Source organism: Ochlerotatus camptorhynchus, unplaced genomic scaffold (assembly GCF_037179485.1).
Source record: "Ochlerotatus camptorhynchus isolate MF236.1 unplaced genomic scaffold, CSIRO-AGI_Acam_v1.1 ptg000081l, whole genome shotgun sequence".
In the NCBI taxonomy this organism is placed as follows: Eukaryota; Metazoa; Arthropoda; class Insecta; order Diptera; family Culicidae; genus Ochlerotatus; species Ochlerotatus camptorhynchus.
The window spans coordinates 627,154-640,885 of NW_027040571.1; the positions used below are offsets into that span (position 1 = coordinate 627,154).

General features: G+C 43.0%; 1 protein-coding gene across 1 annotated transcript in view; it reads right to left on the reverse strand.

Annotated features, from left to right (window-relative positions):
- Positions 1-13,732, reverse strand: part of LOC135698022 (ras-like protein family member 10B) — a 131,978-nt gene that overhangs the window by 9,067 nt on the left and 109,179 nt on the right. Inside the window, exons 2-4 of the mRNA XM_065217894.1 lie at positions 1,040-1,530; positions 600-703; positions 30-266 (exon numbers count right to left, since the gene is read on the reverse strand). Coding sequence (XP_065073966.1) covers positions 30-266; positions 600-665 — 303 coding nt within the window. The 5' untranslated portion in view covers positions 666-703; positions 1,040-1,530. The remainder of the gene's footprint in view (positions 1-29; positions 267-599; positions 704-1,039; positions 1,531-13,732) is intronic.

The window sequence follows — 13,732 nt, forward strand, 5'->3', positions numbered from 1 at the left end:
AACGGAAAAGCATTCGCGCTTCCTCTCACCTGGAACGTCTCGAGGTTGCCCATGTCGTAGACCAGCACGTAGGTGTGCACCGTTCGGAGTCCCAGCGGGTGGCCGTTGTTCCACTCGGCGAGATTGTCAACGGGGAAGCGCCTCTGCGGCGGCACATCGATCACCATCAGCTCCCGGATGCAAGTGTCGCACACCAGACAGCTTCGGTACACCGACCGGCGGCTGGTGCGAACGTGCGTCTTCGGGAAGTCATGCTTGAAAAATTGCTGCAAATAGAATTATCCGAAAGCGTTAGCCCTGGTTTCGGTGATGTGACTCAAATGACAGTGACAGGTGCATAACACACAGCCCGGCGGCAAAGTCACGGTCGGTCGATTGGAGATTAATTATTCAGAGCAGAGTTGCAAATTTATCGAAATTGAAAAAAAATATTATATTTTCATTACAACCAGTGAAATATGAATGCAAAATTAGTCCAATCAATTTATTTTCCAACTGATTGATTGTCACGAAGCTCAAACTAAATTATTCAAAACTGGCGCAGTGAATTACCTAGAGCATACTAGTTTTCCATTTCTACAGAATTGCAAAAGCCTTACCTGCAAGATACTAGTACGTCCAACACCGGAGGCCCCCAGAAATGCCACCTTGAGGGGGCCTTGCATCCAGGGGGGTTCCGATCCCTCCAGAGTGATCCGCTATGCTGAAATACACTTATTTTGTATACGGATTTCCATATCGATGGATAGAATTTTGTTGGGCTTATTATTGCTACTACTGGTTCTAGTGGTGGTAGTGGTGGAATTGGTGGTGGTGGTAGTTGTGGAATTTTTATTATTTCTATTGTTATTGTTGTTGTTGTTGTTGCTGTTGTTGGAGTTATTGGTTTTATTGGTGGTTGAGGTGATGGTGGTTGCAGCGATGATGGAAGGATTAACGGCGGCACATAGGGCACCGGCAATCGCAGAACCGGTCTTACTGGGATGGCTGAAGGTGGTGATGTTATTGTTATTATTGCATTTAATATTGCTATGATTACCATGTTCGAGCAACAGTTTATTGGAATTGGTCGGCGAGAGACGATTCCACATTTTAACGACAAACTTGATTAGGCTAATGGCAAACACTTTTTCACACTTTTCCACCGGCTAGGCGTCGTGATTAGGTCTGCTGCTTGACCTCGGTGGGTAGCACACTTTCTTCTTCCTATGATCGGTTCGTATGATTTTCTTATCTTGACCGCCTCTTCGGTTGAATAACTTTCACGAGCTTATGCACAAACTGGTGGACAGCAGGGAAAGCTATTTCAACTTTTCACTCAACGCACTCTTCTTCTTCTGGGTAGCGTTTTACTTAAATGCTTCTCACTTCAATTTCCGGAGTTTAATTTACAACTACTTTAGAACTAACTTGTGCAACTACTAATTTCTACTCTAATTATCACTAATCCACTTCGAAAATCGTATTGTCCTCTAACACCATTCTTGATGGTATCCCTTGTGATGTTCGTTAATTCCGAATCGGGGGTGTCTGCAACGGAAGAAAATACAAGTTAGCAGTTTTCATCATCTGGCTGATTTTCTCTGAGATTATGGCCGGAGAGTTGCCTGGAGTTGTGGGAATTAACGTTGCTGCCAGAAGCATTTTGAATGCCGATTGATGTTCGTCGAGCCACAGGTGTTTGCTGTAAATGAGACGGGAATTGATGGATTATTCTCTGACACCTGAGGATCCGATCTGAGGTAATAATGAATACTTAATGCTGCATGTTAAAATGTTTAAGTACCCCATTAAAGGTAAAATTTTCAAATAAAATATCAACTCAGTAAGTAGATTTTCGATTGATTCCTCGCCAGATATGATAAAAATTCCTTTGGAATTATTTGTTTATTTTCGTATGAGATGCTGTCATTCCTCAACAAAGTGTTAACATTAGTAAATAAAGGATACTTTTTGCGAACGGTGCGTTGAACACCCATATCTACACGGCCGATGAGAGTATCTTAGTAACTGAGTTGAATTAATCTTAACATTTAAAAAAATCGGGTTACTCTGTGAGTGAGTAAAATTTTATACATTTTTCCAGGAAAAACTTGAATATGTGGAAAAATAGCCAACATTTTACTTTGTCAACGAATATACTAACAGGCTGAGTGAAATAGCTCACGATCTCAAGATCATTCTCTGCTTGATCGTCAAGCAGTTCAGTTCGGTGTTAGCTCGCTCTCTCGAGTTGTTTGAAAAGTTCGTGGCGATAGTGTTCGCGCTCTCTGTTTCGTGGTTTGTCGTGCGTGTGTGTGTGCTCCAAAATGGGGAAGCATCGGTCGCGAAGCCCGGTGAAGGTCCAGAACCCCGGTGAAGGAAGCTCCGGTGTGCCTACCTCGAACAGGTTTGCTGTTCTCCCCATGGATGGGAATATCCTGCCAGCTGTGTTTGAAATACGCAGCAAGAAGAGAAAGAAGAATCGAGGCCAGTCCGATGTCACTGCGACGAACGCCAGCGACATCGGTGATTTCGGCGACGCCATCGGCAACGAAAATTCTGCCGGCCCGAGTGCGGCAAAAGTGAAGCTACCTCCATTGGTAGTGAAAAATGCCCATCTTAATGAGCTGATCCCAGATCTAGCGACGCTGGGCGTTAAAGCCGAATACAAGTTGGGCAGAGTCGGCACCAAGGTGGTGCTCCGTACCAAAGCGGAGTATGACTTGGTCGTCGCCAACCTGAGGACTTACAAGGTGGAATTCTTCACCCACGACATTCCCGGTGAAAGCCATTCAAGGTCGTCATTAGGGGCCTACCAAACTTCGACCCGAAGTTTATCGAAGCTGAAATCAAAGACCGGTACAAGCTGGCCCCAAGTGCCGTCTATCGGATGACAAGGAAGGACGAAAATGTGAAGGCGTATCCGGATAGCCTTTTCCTGGTACACTTCCAGAAGGGAACGGTGACGCTCAACGCGCTGAAAGCCATCCGCTCCATCAATTCCATCATCGTCCGCTGAGAGCCATACCGTGGCGGCCATCGTGATGTGACTCAGTGCCAACGGTGTCTGAACTTCGGATACGGCACCCGCAACTGCAACATTAAGCCACACTGTGGCAATTGCGCTCAAGACTACGCCACTTTTGACTGCCCTGCGGATGGAGTCGTGGCGTTAAAATGCGCCAACTCTGGTGGTGCTCACCAAGGATCCAACAAGCAGTGCCCTAAACGCGAGGATTTCAAGCGCATCCGAAATCAGGCGTGCACCAAAAATCAACCAGCATGAAGGAAGGATAAGGCCCCGGCTTTCAGGGCGGAGGACTTTCCACCTCTTCATGGACAAGCGAATCCAAGGGTGCGAACCGCCCCCCCCCCCTCAAGAAACGTCTGGATCTTCTGCTGGACAAAGCTCTCCATCCCCCCTGGATTCTGGAGACAACCAACAGCGCAAAACAACAACCCCGATCTGTTTTCAGCGGATGAACTGATGGAAATTTTCGTCAACATGACCGGTGCTCTACGTAAGTGCCGCAACAAGCCGGAACAGATCCAAGTGCTCGGTAAGTTCATCATCCAGTATGGTGTTTAAACCGCTAACCATCGCTACCTGGAACGCTTGCTCTGTAAGAGCAAAACATATTGAGTTTGCCGACTTCCTCCGCAAGCATAGCATCGACGTGGTTCTTCTAACCGAGACCCACCTAAAGTCCGGTGACAGCTTCTGGTTGCCTGACCACAACATTATCCGGCTAGATCGCACCATCTCCAGGGAGGGGGGGGGTGTGTAGCGTTCGTCAGAAAGGGAGTCAAGTTTTGCACTCTGCCCCACATCCGCACTTCTATCATCGAGGCCATTAGTGTGGAGGTGGAATCACCAACTGGAAACGTCCGGTTCATCGCTGTTTACTGCCCACGCCAGTGTACCGCAAGCACTGGACTAGGAATCCAATTCAAAAAGGACCTGACCACCATCACCCGTACTAGCTCTCGATTCATCGTGGGGGGCGACCTGAACACCCGTCATGAAGCTTGGCGGAACTACCAGAGGAACCGGAACGGATGTATATTGTTCGACCACGCACAACATGGACTGTACACTGTTCAATTTCCGGACGAACCCACTTTCATCTCTCCGGCGGGAAATCCCTCCACTCTGAACTTTTTCCTGTCAAACTCGGACTATCCAAGCCGAAGGCGCACAACGGTCTCAGCTCTGATCACCAACCGGTGGTGACTGAAGTCGGTGTCAACGTGGTTGCTGCTAGAAGCTGCCTGCGTAAAGACAACCACCATGTCAACTGGGTGCAGTACGGACGAATGATGGACAGCAACATCGATGAAAATCCACTGCTGGACACTGTAGATGACATCGACCGGGCGTTGGAAGGACTCCAACAGGCCATATCCGTGGCTGACGAGGCGTGTGTTCGACAAGTTACTGTGAGGGGTAAGTTTGTTGCTATTGATTCCCACACCCAATTACTGATTCGGTTGAGAAATGTTCGTAGACGCCAGTTTCAGAGGACTGGAGATCTGGGCAAAAAACGTGAATTGGCAGATTGCTTCCAGAATGGACTCTCTCCGAAATGAAAGTTTCGGGCGTGTTGTCCAGAATCTGGATGACCGCTCCATACCATTCTGGAAGGTAGCCAAGGTCCTGAAAACTCATCCTAAAACAGTTCCACCTCTCAGAGTCGATAATGATGACGATCGGCTTTTAATCACCCCACAGGAGAAAGCAAATGCGATCGGCGAGCATGTCGCTTCATCGCATTTGCTTGGCTCGACTATCCAAAGTCCGCTCGATGATCAGGTTGCGCAATGCGTTCAAAACCTAGATGGCTCCCCTTGTGTCGTGCCTCCGGCGGATATGATTACAGTACAACAGATTTGCTCAGCGCTGAAATGCACCAGGAACATGAAAGCTCCCGGGTTTGACGGTATATTCAACTTGATCTTGAAGAGACTCAGCATGAAAGTGCAGTTTCTTCTAACCGCTATCTTCAACAGATGCTTGGAACTGCACTACTTTCCAAGCATCTGGAAAGTAGCAAAAATCATACCAATCCGCAAACCCGGTAAGGATCCAGCATTGTCTTCAAGCTACAGACCAATCAGCCTCTTTTCAGCGCTGAGCAAATTGTTCGAGAAACTCATTCTCAATCGTTTGCTCAAGTTTGTCGAGGAAAGCAACATTCTCCTTCCGGAACAGTTTGGATTCAGAAAGGGGCACTCCACCAATCACCAGCTAGTACGGGTGATGAATAACATCCGAAGTAACAAAGCTGTATCCAAGTCCACAGCCATGGCCTTGTTAGACGTTGAAAAGGCGGTTGACAATGTTTGGCATGACGGACTTGTGTACAAGTTTTGTAACTTCAACTTCCCTTTACATCTGGTTAAAATCACCCGTAACTACCTTCAGCAAAGGTCGTTTAAGGTATCCTTGAATGGTTGTCTTTCCGACACGTTTTCCATCCCAGCAGGAGTCCCGCAAGGCAGTCTGCTGGGCCCCTTGCTTTACAGCATTTATACTTCCGACATTCCTCCCCTCGGTGACGGTTGCGTGTTCTTCCTGTTCGCAGATGATACCACAATAGCCGTCAAAGGAAGGATGCCTCGCGAAATAACGAACAAACTTCAACGATGCCTTATCGCCTTTGCTGATTATGCCACCACGTGGAAAATCAAAATCAATGCCTCCAAAACACAAGCGATCATGTTCCTCCATAGGCAATCGCCTAAACTGAAACCGGCTCCATATTGTACTGTAATCATGGATGGCACAAGGGTTGAGTGGTCTGCCGAAGTAACCTATCTCGGGGTGTTGTTTGATGAAAAGCTCCTCTTCCGTGCGCATGTAGAGAAAACTATAGTCAAGTGTTCTGCCTTGGTTAGGTGTCTGTATCCGCTGATTTGCCGCAGATTCCGCCTCTCAAGGCTGTCTACAAACAAATCATAGCACCTGCAATCCTCTACGCAGCTCCGGTGTGGGAATCATGTGCACAGACTCACAGGAACAAAATCTAAGTCGCTCAGAATAGAGTGCTGAAGATGGTTCTTGATCGTCCTTTCGACACTAGAATAACAAATTTACATGAAGAGGCAGGCATTGCCAAAATAGATTATATAATTAACGAAATTAAGACTTAATTTGCACAAAAATGTAATTTATCAGAACATGCTTTGATAAGCAATTTGTATATAGTAGATTAGGTGTATACAGTAGTTGTAAATAGTAGTTATAAGTAGTCTCCTTTTTCAAATTTAAAACAAACCAATCCCACCAAGGTGGTCATTCTTAAAACAGGCCTGATAGGACTAGGAACTGTAATTAATAATAATTGAAATTTCAAAGGAACTAAAGTTGAAAAGACGCATCTGTGTCACTTGATAAGTTATACATGTAAACCACACAAATTCAAGAAATATAGATCATTTAAAGTCAAAAGCTCACGATCAATTTTAAGTTACTCTCATTGGCCGTGTATATGAATCCCTGCGCTTCGGTCAGAGAGCGTATAGGGCGTCGTTGTGCCAATTTGGTCGTGGCACATTTCGAGTATGAGAGAGTAATGGCAGTTAGATCAAAAGTGCCTGAGAAAAATGCAAGTACTTTCGCAGATTACCCGAAGTTGCGATAGTGCAGATATGATCACAAACAAGCAGACATAATACTCTTAAAACGTTCATCAACATCGTTTTTAACGGTCAATTTAAATGTTTCTTAGTTAGTAGCACTGCCACTTGTGGTGCACATAATCAATTCCCTAGCGTTTGACGTTTACATACTACAACCATCTGTTGAGTGTATTGCCCATCAAAGTATATACGACAGATGGCGGTAGGGTTTACAATGATAAATGTTCAATGTGTTGTGTCTGCTTGCCTGTGATTTAACATTGAGGTAACGCTAGGATAAAATCAAAACACTGAGAAATATAACGCATCATTTTCAAAAATACTTCACTTCGCAACCGATGAACCATTCTGACGGCCATATGAATACCCAAGTAGCAATATAGTCGCAATATAGCTTGTATATTCTTACTTTGCTTGAGTATGGTTAGTAGCGGAATCTGATGAAACTGATCCCTTTCGTATTTCTTTCATTCTCCTTTGGCACACGGAGCGCTCGGTGGACCAGCGACTTTGGATGTGAGCCTCGTCCCCAGATCACCATTAAAATCCAATAACAGATGGTAGACATGAAACCGACCAAAAAAGGCGGAATCATATTAGAACCAACCAATCAAGGACGATCTACGGAAGGAAATTGCCGGTGAAGCACGGAATGAAATACGAAGCGCTAGAGAAAAAGTCCAATGGATTCCAAAAGAAGCAATTGACGACGGTGGAAGAGCAGAATATGGTGAGAGCTTTTCATTTATTGTTTAAAAATTAAATATTAAAATTAAACTAAATAGGGGAAATGTCTCTAATGTTGGACTATGGATCTAAGATTGAGCCCAGCGCTAAAAATCTGCTATTTATCAATTTTCTTATCTAGATGAACTCGATATTGGGACGTTACTAATGGATATTTTTGTTGCTATTGAAAATTTAGTCGATTGCTGAATTTTTGTATGGGCCCAAATTAGGAACACTAAGGCCGACATTACCTGCATTTCCCCTACAGGTTTGAAAAAAAAAATATGGTGACGTAGGACTACGTGGTCTTATATAATAAATCTTATTTGTTAACTGCAGCAGGAGCTTGTGTAGGAATAGGAATTTGAGCGGTTTATACTCTTTAGTATGACGCGCTTGACATAGATGGCCCACAGCAAATCACGAAGAGCTACTGATTCCGATCAATACCGGTGCGGCTTCATCCTCCTTCTATGGATGCTCATATAGGCTGCAGCTCGCTGCTTGCAGGCAGCCTTTCGTTTTGGTCTGCACACTAATCCGGTCAGTAAGATTTTACTGGGTTTTTGAATTGCGGTAAAAGATTAAAAATCTGTGGATAGTTCAAAATTGAGAAAATGTATTGCGAACTTATACAGACTAAGTTCTGTTAACACCATTTAATAATAGAAAATAACATTTGTCGATTTAAAGGCTTCCTAACGGATAACGGTCATTTAAATTTTTACCGGCTTGTGGAGAACACCACCACTCAACACGCAGTGATTGAATACACACCGTTTGGAGAGACCGGATGGAATTCAACTTTGAAATCTGTGTTAGGGAAATTGCTTTTCACAGGCAATAGGTGATAATTTTGACTATCATAGCAACAGTTGCACATTCCTGCAATATTGAAATTGATAAAGTCTTAATTTTAACAGAAAAAAATTCCTATCGATTGGCGTATTAAGAATTAAAATCCAACATCACGACCAACTTTGGTTTTTGAAATTGCACCCCCAATGTTGCCTTCAAGAATATGTTATGTTAGATTTAAACATATCTAGATATAGCTGAAATTAGGAGTAACAGCTTTTGTAAACAATGACTTCTCTCGATGATTTTTAGGAATTCAAGATATGCCCACGCAAACCACCATTACCGTCGGTTAGGGGAAGTCTTAGCCTGGTGATGTTGATTTGCGTGGGAGAGGCTTGACTTTCAAGACATCATCGAAAGAAGTCATTGTTTACAAAGCCGTTACGCCCTAATTCCAGCTCTATCTTGATATCGGAACTGACATCTGATTGATGACCTTGACAAATGTCCAAAAAATAATTTTTTACATTTACATTTTTGTCGTGATGGTTGAGTAATGCTGAGCTATTAGGGTGTTAAACACAGATGAGGCTGGTGAGCTGTATGTTGTTTGGAATGAGGGAGATGCGCTTGGCATAGCTTGGGCCCACAGCACACTCACGAAGAGCTACTGATTCCGATCAATAGCGGTGTGGCTTCTTCCTCTTTCTATGGATGTTTATGTGGGCTACAGCTCACTGCTGGCAGGCAGCCTTTCGTTGTGTACTGAAGAACACCACCACTCAAATCGCGGTGATTGCATAAAAACCGTTTGGTGAGACTGGATGGAATTCAACTTTAAAATCTGCGTTAGGTAAATCGCTTTTCACAGGCAATCGGTGATAATTTTAATAATCATAGCAACAGTTGCACATTCGTGAACTTTTAAATAGTGACATTCTGAGAAATGATAAAATCTTAATTGTCCAGATGCGTAGAAATATTTCTGATCGATTGGTGATAAAACTATTGAAATTGTTCCAGAAGCAACTGAGTTATTAACGTTCAAAATCTTTCATAATTTTGTTACATGTTCCATTTTTGGTTTTCGCAAAGTGTACCCCCATATAGAAATCACAGACGTAGTCCTACGTCAAAAACATTGTGTTACTGGAATGTGCTGAAATTGAAGCACGGAGAAGAAATCGATATTCATTAAGTTCAAATCTGAGGAGCCTATGTTGTATGCTTTACAACACAACAGTGATTAATGAATTATGCAGATGGGAAGGCTGTAAAGGTGCCACTGGAGGTCCTAGATAATGCGCAGAGCTGGGCCATCGAACAACAACAGGGGATTTCTTCTTATTATCGGACAAAATGGGCCGAAGGGTCATTTTATGAAATTTTGCCCACCGGTTGAATTCATATCATCGAAAAAAAAAAATCAAAAAATTCGGGGTGGTAAATAGGGTTTTCCCGGACAACACGTACTTTTCTAATTCATAGCGCAAGAACGTATGTGAAAGGGAATAAGAACGAAATTATCTCAACAATCAACACAATTTTCGTGGAGGTGTTAAATTGCAAGGAAAATCATGAAAAACCATTGTTAGAGTATTACAATTTTTTTCTAATGATTAAAACAAAATATGAGATTTTCCGGGTAAATGGAATATTTGGTTCGAGCACTTGAAAATGGCGTTTCCTACCAATAGAAGCTTGCCGTGGGACAATATTTTGCATTTTTTATCTTCCAACACTTGGAGAAAATAGGGTTTTAACTATGTTAAGCTTGAGAAATCTTGAATTTAATGCTTCATTTTCTCAAAATAACTGTTACAAAATGTGATCAATTACCACCCCGATTTTTTGATTTTTTTTTTTTTCATTCTAATAATCATAAACCCAGGGAGGGGCAACATTTCATCAAATTCTGAAGCCCTTCGGCTCATGTTGTCCGAAGTTATAAAAAAAATCCCCATTCCATATAAAGTAGGTCCACTTAGCATCCGGATTGAAGGTGGGCAAAACAGCTCCTCTGGCTGAGTGGATCAAACCCATCCAGCTCACTAAAGAGAGTCGATTCTTTTGAACAGCTCTTCAGCTCAAAATTGAAATTATAAAAATTATGACACAAATTCAAAATTGGAAAATTTATTAGTGCATAAAACCGTATAAGTAGTCTGACCCAATAAATCCGTACCTTACAATAGACTCTACTTTTCAATCGAAAACCCTACTAACGCAACAACTGATCAACCATCGCGTAATCCAAAATGCGCGCAAAATGTGCCAACAACATATCAGTAAAAGCAAAAAATGTATGCGAGAGAGCTACACCTGTGTCACACGCGATGATATGATTCACATCGTGGCACACGATGTTACGCCTTTTCTCAAGCTATGCAATCCAGTCTACATACAGATTTTATTTGTGATGTTAATTCTAGAGCAGAATTTCTCTAACTATTCTCGGCTTCAGCCCCAGATCATCAGCTCAGATCCGGATCCGGAGCTGAATCGTGAAGAATCGAGAGAAAATAAGAGTTCGAGAGCTGGAGGGGTCCGAGAGTTGTCAACCTAAACAGCTCCCAATGAATTATTCGAGTAGATGATTTGGATTCGGAGCTGAGCTGATCAGCCGGAGAGCTGCATTTCGCTTTTGGAGGAGGAATAACATCAGAAATAAGAGCCGGATACGTAAATAAATTGGATAATACCAGTAGAAAATTAACATCGTGTAGCACATGTGCATATGTCTCTCTCTCTCTCCCAAACAGCCGCTTGGAAGTTTGCTTTTACCATTGATGCTGTCGATCAGTAGGCACATGGTGTATTACGTGCGCGTTTTGGTTTACGCGGTGACTGGTTTGAATGGTTTAGACTTGTGATATCAGTGAGCTGCGGTTCAGGCATGGACAATCATTTGCATTCATTTCGTGCATTCATTTACATTCATTTGCCCCTAACTTTTTTCATCGACAGAATTTTGCAAAATGATGTATGGAGCTTTTGTAGGTTTTGTTATAAACTACAACTTTTGTTAACAACTCAAATCCGTATCTCTTATGTATGACGAACCAAAGTGAACATAAGCCTCTACTGTTTTTCAGTGAATGTATTTTACATTCACTGAAAAACAGTAACATGTTCTGCCCGCTCTAATTCGTGACGCATAAGAGATACAGATTTGAATTTTGGGCAAAAGTTGTAGCTAATAACAAAACCTACTAAAACTCCATACATCATTTTGCGGAGTGCTGTTGAGGAAAAAAGTTAGAGGCAAATGAATGTAAATGATTTTCCATGCCTGGCGGTTCCTAAAAAATGAACCGCTGGTCATCAGCTCACTTTAGAGAATCGGTTCTATAGAACAGCTCAGGAGCGAATCACCCATCTCTAATCCGGACACATAAACCAGGTGTTGCTCGGGATTGATATGACGTAAGAAAAATGTAATTTAGTCAAAATGAAGGTATTTTATTGTACTTAAAAAAAATCAAAATTACTCCGACGATGATTGGATGAACATGCGGACTTTCTTTGGAATTCCCGGCATCATCTGCCGCAATAAGCGGCCTTTTTTTTCAACATCGAGCCATCTGTGCGGCGTCCTGAGTCGTCTTCGAGTTTTCTTTAACTTCCGCTTGATAATTACCCAATACTTTTCGATTGGGCGGAATTGTGGACAGTTGGGTGGATTGATATCCTTATCGACGAAATCCACCTTATTGTCGCGGTACCACTGTAAAAGCACCTCCTGGACGCATGCCAAATCTGGTCAAAAAATCACTGGACCATTGTAAGCCTTAATGAAAGATAATATACATTTCTCCAGGCACTCTTGCTTATACAGCTTCGAATCCATCGTTTTTTTGTGATGAAAAGCTTGATTTTGAGTCCGCAGCTGCAAATTCTATGTCAGAGCGTCTCGAATGAACTTAATTCTCCTCTACCAGGGGAACAGTTTAAAGAGACGTTAATAGACGGAAGCACGTCACGCATAGAAACGGGGGAGATGTAGCTCATCGATTCTTCCGGTTCGCCTCCTAGCATCGTGCTATAAGGTACCAGACGATAACCAGGGTAGTTGATCGATAGCTCGATGACGTCATTTCGTTGGCGTCTGCAATGGGAAATTCTCATAGCAGGCGTTGACGATGGGACGTTGTCGAGTTGTTGAATAGCAACTATCGTGGTAACTCACCGATTACCTGTCGATCTGCCAAATTTGGAAAGACGTCTGCATTGAATTGTCTCAAATAATAATATTCCGCCCACTATATCACAAGAAATTGCGAGTAGCTGAGTGGAATGGAGATAAGTTAAGCATTGGGTACAGGACCAAGTCTCCCCTGGGTGGTGCCAGAAGATGAGCGCAATAGAATCATCAAGTTGCCATAAGGCACGGAATGAGACTATTGCATGGCTGGGTAGTCAAAGTCTTCCATTCGTTAGTCATTTCAGGTGGATTAGAACAGGTTTAGGTTTAGGGTGAGCGTTGGCCAGATTTGGATTTTTCAGATGTAATCCTGGATAGGACCCTGTCATTGAACGTCGCGTGAAAGTGGAACTTAATGAAGGCCTAAGTACTTTTTCGTAGTTTTTAGTTTTCGGATTTGAAAGATCGTCGGTTACAGTGGCCTGCTTACTGAGCAGAAAAACGCGGTCCCAGGTCCTTACATATCAAAAAGATTTATGGTAAAATCGCTTGTGTATCGTGTATTTTGCGAAACTCGTTGTTGTCGTTGGTTCCGGGTTTGAATGGATACAAAAAATTGAGCAACGATATTATGTGATATGAGGGGCTCGGTAGCCTTAGAGCAACCGTTTTTGCTTACTGAGCAGAACATCATGAGTCTCATCCCAGGCCCATCCACATTCAAGATTCGTCAATCGTTTTATTTGTTAATATGACTACATGGTAATAACAGCAACTCGGTGATTAAAAAGGTGCTCGTCTGCCTTGTGGCAAACGTTTTTGCTTACTGAGCAGACGACCGTGAGTTTAGTCCCAAGCTCCTTCGCGTTAGATGATCGTTAGGACATCAATTCAGCTTATCGTTTACCAAAACGAACCCTGCTGCAAACCCAACCCTCTTATCCAACATCCCAGTGATTCCTCGTGGAAGTGCAGAGGTGTTCTCGGCTTCCATCAAAGCGAGTGTCATGTCAACACAATCCTTCCCATTCCTTTCTTGACCTGTGTTCGGGCGCAGCCGGCGCTGGTATTGCCTAATTTAAGATCACCAGTTTTTACACATTGATGATGATTGCCAAGCATCGTCTATTGGTTCTCTGTGTAATTACAGCTGATCTGGCAATAACAGAGTAGCAACCGTGGGCGGTCAATCATGCTTAAGCTCAAGCTCAAGAAGCACGTCACGCATAGAAACGTAAATTTTCAATTTTTTCGCGATATTTCGAACTGACCACACACTACGAAAAAGACATGTAAATTTCAGTGCCCTGAGACCGACACCTGCAATTGGCCCTTTTGACATAAGAATCAGTTGAAAAGGACGAGAAAATCAATTCAATGAAACGCACTTTTCGTCGAGTTGCATATGTTTCAGTTTCAGGACACTTAATTTTA